Raw genomic sequence first — 6,959 nt, forward strand, 5'->3', positions numbered from 1 at the left:
GAACGCGTCATTTCCGCTATACCGACTGGCGGGACTTCTTCACCTGCTAGAAATATTAGGAACGGGTTGTTGTTTCCTGCCATTGTCAGATTATTTTCAGGCACAGAAACAAACACAAGCCCTTAAAACATGATGGCAAGTAGTGGGAAAGACTCCCGAGGACTGAAAGACGACATGGTCGTGTTCTCAAACGGGTGCCGGGAGGAGCCCTCAGCGGGGCACGGAGGAGGCTCGGAGGCTGAGTCCCGTTCCAAGGGAGCAGCAGCAGCGGTCAGCCCGCAGAAGTTCACCTTCAGCCCGGAGCCCAGCATAGAGGACATCCGCAGGATGCAGGCCGACTTCACGGACGAGCGCGACTGGAATAAGTTCCACCAGCCCCGCAATCTGCTCCTGGCCATGGTGGGAGAGGTGGGCGAGGTGGCGGAGCTCTTCCAGTGGCGGGGAGAGGTGGCGGAGGGTCTGCCGGACTGGACCGAGTCCGAGCGGGAGCAGCTGGCGCACGAGCTGAGCGACGTGCTCATCTACCTGGTGGAGCTGGCCGAGAAGTGCCGCGTGGACCTTCCCCAAGCGGTGCTGCGCAAGATGGCGCTGAACCGACTCAAATATCCCGCTAGCAAGGTGCACGGCTCGGCCAAGAAATACACAGAGTACAAGGACTGAGAGCTGGGGGGAGTAGGGTAAATAAAACTTAACGTTTTATTTCCAGAGACTCACTGGACACATGTCTGCTATAAAAACCCAGGTCTTCCGGGTTCCGGTTAACCTGTTACAGACTCAGAGTTTTAGGGAAGGAGATGTTTGTCCCTGAAGTCCCAGTTCAGTTCAGGAACTTTAAGATTTCACTTCAAAGGTGACAGTCTGAGTAAAACTGTCCACCATAACACGGAAACATTGAGAGGGATTGGTTCAGTTTTGTTTTTAACTATGTAATTTTTGTAAACATTTTTGTCCAAATCAGTTTTCTTTTTCTTTTACTTTAAAATAGTAAAAAAATATTTAAAAAATCTGAGCTGTGTTCTGTGTTTCTGTCATAACCTTGAACCTGTGGAGTTACTAGGATTTTTATTTTACTCCCTAGTCAGGAGGCTAAATGTGGCGTAAAATGACATTTATAAAAAATGAAAGTCCAGTTCTATTCAGCAAAAGTTTCAGACATTGTTCAGGAACATTTTGCCATCTTTTTGTAATCTGTTTAACAGTCAAATGTCAATTTTATTTTGAAAGAATTTTGAATCATGTTCTTTCATTTGTAGCTGAATGAAACAGATTTTATGGATTTAAAATCCATTTTAAATTAATTTATTTAGCTTTTTAAACAGAATAATTGTTCATTTGCAACTTTTCATGCTGTCAATGGTTCAATTCTACAGTTAAGTTTTAGAAAACAACTATTTTTAAACTGAAGAAAATGTGAAGCAGTTAATATCTTGGAGAAAATATCAGTTTGTTCATTAAGGTTTATTTAAAACAGCCGTAAATCGTCAGACATTAAGTTGTCAAAATGCAAAGTTACAGTAGGTATAAAAAAAGTTGACCTAGTTCTTCAATTATTGACAGTTTTAAAGACAATTTAAAACTCTAAAATATTCGTTTACGACAATCTTAAATGACACAAATACTTCAACAACAAGCCAGTGTGTTCTTCAATGTTCTGCATATGAAGAGTTAATATTAGTTTTGAAATTGTAAAGAATTTTTAGTGATGTAAATAGAAAATAAATTACAGTTTGTACATTTCTGTAAAGTGCAATAAAATCAAATTGTGCTGATGTAAAAATCTGCTTTATTAGGCAAGTTTTGCTCTCAAAAATATTTTAAATACACTCAAATTTTGGAAGAGGAATGAAAAAGTCTCACAAATATATAAATATTATTACACTTCCACATTTATTCTAAATAACTTCCTGTTTCAGAGAAACTCTTTGGCTATGCTCACCGGCCTTAGCATTCACAACAGGCTCTGCTAGCTGCAGACAGCAAGAGGCGGGGTGATACAGGGGTGATTGACAGCGCTAAGATCTGCCTCCTGGCTCTGATTGGCTGTTTTTAGTTAGCAATCGGAGTAAACAGAGAGCTTAATTTTTTCCACAGATATCTGTCTCATACCTTACTGTTGAGAATTGGTGAGTGTCAACAAATCTGTAAAAAAAAAAAAAATTCTTATGAAAGTTTCAGCTGCTTTAACTTTTATTATATTTGCATTGAACTGCGTTTTATCTGATCTCTCCTTCGGAGCAGCCTGGGCTCAGTCCAAACTGCCACCATCAAAACTAAAGCAGCTGAGTGAACACATAGCTGTGTTACTGCTGGTCTTAAAACTTTGGTCATAAAAAATTTTTATTTTTCAAACTATATTTGAAGACATTTTTAAGCATGATTTTTTTCTGGGCTTGTGACATAACAGCTTGCACATGTTGTGATTTATGATGTGGTCTTCTGCTTTGAATGCAAACACATTTTTTTTCTTTCATTCCATACAGAGTGCAATAAAATTATTTAGTTATACTTGGAAATGTCTTTCAGATATGTAACCAATAGCTTGATTTAGAGGATCTTGTCCAAGAAATAAAATGAAACAATAATGGAGCCCCGTCTTTCATGTCAGCAGAATATTTCTGTAAGCAAACATTTCAAATGCAAAACTCGTTTACAATGGGATTTTTCCCCCTTTAAATTAATTAGATTAGATTTGAGTCTCAAACACTGCCCTCATCTGGAGATCCTGGTCGTCACACGTGAGTCATCGTCAGTAATCCGTCAAGGAGAAACCGTCACGCATCCCTGAGATGCCGCAGTGTTTGAGCCCAGCCTGACTTCAAAGTAAACAGCTTTTTATTTAAAAAGATGCTTCAGAGCTTTTTCACAGCTAGAAAGAGAAATCTTTGTGGCAGGAATCCAAGAGCTTGGATTTCTACGTTTTTCCTTTGCTGATGTAATTTGTGAAGGCATTTCTCACCACGGCAAAGGGAAATCACAGAGAACGTTTCTTGTGATGCCTTCGAAACAAAAGCAGAACAGAGACAGAAGAACTCCCATCAAGCCTCAGCAATGTTTCTCACATCTTAAAGGGCAAAAACTAAGACAACATTTAGAGGTAGTTCTTCCAAAACACAAGACGCTATGATCACAAAGTTTCCAACAGATTTCCAACAAATTTTTCGTCTTTGATAACGAAGTAGAGTCAAATTCAGGTTTCTTCTATCTATTGTTTTACAATCTGATCAGTCATTTCCTCCCTCCCTTTTAGGATCAGTCTTATGCATTTTCAAGGCATTTAGTGGCATTTTATAGCACATGGTACCTTCAACTGACATAAAATGCTATAAATATCAAATTCGATTTAAAACACATTTGACTTTTTTATTTAACGCCTTGAAATTGAGCCCCTGTCTCTTTAAAACCTCCTGCTCTTTCTGAATCTCTGCCTTCAGGAAGTCGTCACAACTGCAGCTCTGAGGAGGAGCTTCGTCCTCGAAGGCGGGGCTAGGTCCATCCAGGCGTTTTGCACAACTGAATGGTTGCCATGGGAGATTATAGGATTTCTCAAACATGCATGAAATAATCAAAGCAGCACTCCAGGTATGTTTTTGATGAGATAGTGTAAAGCTCAAAAAAGTTGATTTTATATAATACTGCAAATGATCTTTATCAAACAATCAAATTTTATTTGTATAGCACATTTCAGCAGCAAGGCATTTCAAAGTGCTTTACATCATTACAAACACAGAAACACAAAGCAACATAGAATCAATAATCAAAACACAGCATTAAGTCAAGTTCCATCAATAAATTTGTAATTGATTACGTTTTGAATAAACTCTAAACAGGTGGGTTTTTAGTTGAGATTGAAAAGAAGTCGGTGTTTCAGCTGTTTTACAGTTTTCTGGAAGTTTGGTCCAGATTTGTGGTGCATAGATGCTGAAAGCTGCTTCTCCTCGTTTGGTTCTGGTTCTGGGGATGCAGAGCAGAACCAGAACCAAAACCTGAGAGGTCTGGAAGGTTGATACAACAACAGCAGATCTTTAATGTATTGTGGTGCTAAGCCATTCAGTGATTTATAAACTAACAACAGTATTTTAAAGTCTATTCTCTGAGCTACAGGGAGCCAGTGGAGGGACTTTAAAACTGGTGTTATGTGCTCTATCTTCCTGGTTTTAGTCAGAACGCCAGCAGCAGCATCCTGGATCAGCTGCAGCTGTTTGATTGATTTGTTGGACAGACCTGTGAAAACGCTGTTGCAATAATCAATGTGACTAAAAATAATTTTGGAATAAAATAAATAAATTTGTAACTGTCTTCATGTGGCTCTGGAGGTTCAGCTCAGAGTCCATCACTACTCCCAGGTTTCAGGCCTGATCGCTGGTTTTAGTTGTAATAACTGAAGCTGAGCAGTGACTCTAGATCGTTCCTCTTTAGGTCCAGAAATAATAACTTCAGTTTTAAGTTGAGTGCAAATTAAAACTTGTCTGATTGCCAAGCATTTATGAAGTCCCATATTTGTAAAACATGTAAAAACTAGACACACATGTTTTGTTAGTAACTAAGAAGTAACTAACAAAACATGTTTTTTACAGAAACTAGAGAAAATTAAAGTCTAAAGATTTTTAAATGACCTTCCTGTCTTAGCTTTTGCTGATACATTTAAATAATACTTATAATACTAAATTTAATTTCCTCTCATGCAAAATAAAATAAAAATAAAGAGTGTACATAAGGTAATCTACACTCATTAAATATGCACACTAAATAATGTATATATTTAAATGATGTACATATTTAATGAGTACATACTTAATAATGCACACTCTTTTTTACCAATTAAGAAGAAACAGTTGTAAATCCAGACAAGCAGCCTGAGAGCAGAGCAGAGCAGCAAACAGGAAGCAGACTGGGAGACGAGTGGTGGTGACTGTATCTCTGAAAGTCAGATCTGATCATTAGAATCTGTTCAATCCCCCCAAAAATGTAAGCAAAATTGCAAAAGCCTACAGAATCTCTTTCGTTTCCATTCCCTGAAAAAACAAAGTGTTAGTTTGAAGTCCAGGCTCGTGTTTCACTGTGAATGATTTTACTGATCCGTTCTTCCACATTTAATCAAATCTATTCGCCGAGAGAGATTTAAGACAGCTTTGGTACCGTCCCAGTTTCATGTTTTGAGAAAGAAAGACGGCTTGACGCTGCGGCTCCAAGGACATAATTAAATGTAGGTTTCTTAGATTTTTACTTCTGCTTGATAATGTTCAGAGAACGCGATACCATCAGGCCTGCGAGTGCTGGGTTTGACTTCCAACAGCATGCTCTGTCGAGCTTCTCGACCTCAAACCGATTAGCTTTCAAAGAGGCGTTTTCACTTCAAGTGAGCGCATTCATTGTTTGCGTGGAAAAGCTCTGGTTTCCTTTTCTCTCTTCCTGCTGTCACTGTCTGCATCAGGCGGTGGGAGCCGTCAGGTCTCAAACAGAGGTTATCCAGCAGCAGCGGTTCACATCACATCCAGCATGTACACATCCACAGGAACACGAGGGAGCTCTTCATGCTAATGGACAGAAATGATGCCAGAAACAATCACACATCCTCAACTCACCAAATGGATGGGAGGCATTAGGGGCTTTTTTTGTGAACACGTTTGTTTTTATGCGTCTCTTGAAGGTAAGATGTTACAGTAGTAACTCTCTCGCAGCGGCTAACCATTTCAGTTTGTGCTCATGCATGAAATATGGCTCAGGTGTTTGAGCCATTTATCAAATCGGATGTGTCCCATAATTACCATCCAGTGACAGCTGGGATGGAGAGAATCATACACGTTTTGAGCAGCGTAATTCAAATGTTAATGTTGGAGATATTAATTTGAACCTTCATAAAAACAAACAAACAAAAAAAGGCCTTCAGTTAAGCCTACTGACGCCTGTGTGAAGAACATATGCTTCAAAAGAATCTGTTTGGTATTTGGTTAATTGTACTGAGAGTTTACCAGAGACTATGGATAAAAAAATGAGAACACAATGAAAAAATATACATAAAGAACTGCATTAATACACAGAGATGATTTGATTTGTTTCACATTCCAAACATCAGCAGTAGTGATGGACACTGTCAGCATTAACATCAGGATCAGCCATTTCTTAAAGGGACAGCGTAAAGCTCAAGACAAGATGTTTTGAGCTTTACATCTTATTACATCTTATTATCAAAAACATTGTCACAGTAATAAGTGATAAGAATCTGTCATTGGAATGATTCTTTTATGCATGTTTGAGAAACCCTTTAATCTCCCGTGGCAACCATTCAGCTAAAGGCAGAGAGACATAAAGAGTTATTTTGTTAGTTAAAGCTTCTTACACCGTGTTCCAAATTATTATGCAAATTGGATTAAAGTGTCATAAAGATTAAACTTTTTGTTGTGGTATTACATTTATAGATGGTATTGTTTGTCAGGGCTCTTTGAATCACTATAATTAATTTCAGAGAGCTGGTTGATTAGTTTGTCTGGTGAGCTCAATTAAAGGAAATCTACTTAAGAAGGATGTTCCACATTATTAAACAAGCCACAGGTTTCAAGCAATATGGAAAAGAGAAAGAATCTGTCTGCTGACGAAAATCATCAGATAGTGTAGTGCTGTATGACAAGATATGAAAACATTAGATATTTAATGAAAACTGAAGCGTTATCGTTCTGTGAAGAGATTTGTGGCTGATTCAGAACAAAGATGGGTTTGTACAGATAAAGACAGAATGAGGAAGGTTTCTGTTAGACAAATTCACAGGATGAAGAGAGCAGCTGTTAAAATGTCCTTACAAAGCAGCAAACAGTTATTTGAAGCTGCTGGAGCCTCTGGAGCCTCAAGGTGGAGGATCCTCCAGAGGCTTGAGGTGCATCAACCTACTATTGGGCCCCTAACCAGAGCTCACAAGCAGAAACTGTCTCAGTGGGCCCTGCTGTACATTAAGATTTTAGTACATG

General features: G+C 38.7%; 1 protein-coding gene across 1 annotated transcript; it reads left to right on the plus strand.

Annotated features, from left to right (window-relative positions):
- Positions 1-10: 10 nt before the first annotated feature.
- dctpp1 (dCTP pyrophosphatase 1) lies at positions 11-967 on the plus strand. Its single transcript, XM_005809401.3, has one exon. The coding sequence runs from the start codon at positions 130-132 to the stop codon at positions 658-660; it is 531 nt and encodes a 176-aa protein (XP_005809458.1). The 5' UTR covers positions 11-129; the 3' UTR covers positions 661-967.
- The last annotated feature ends 5,992 nt before the right edge of the window (positions 968-6,959 follow it).

The sequence above is a fragment of the Xiphophorus maculatus genome, chromosome 5, assembly GCF_002775205.1.
Source record: "Xiphophorus maculatus strain JP 163 A chromosome 5, X_maculatus-5.0-male, whole genome shotgun sequence".
NCBI lineage: Eukaryota > Metazoa > Chordata > Actinopteri > Cyprinodontiformes > Poeciliidae > Xiphophorus > Xiphophorus maculatus.

Excerpts from the sequence above, each read along its gene's own strand:
- dctpp1 (XM_005809401.3), top strand. The coding sequence starts at position 130 with ATGATGGCAAGTAGTGGGAAAGACTCCCGAGGACTGAAAGACGACATG.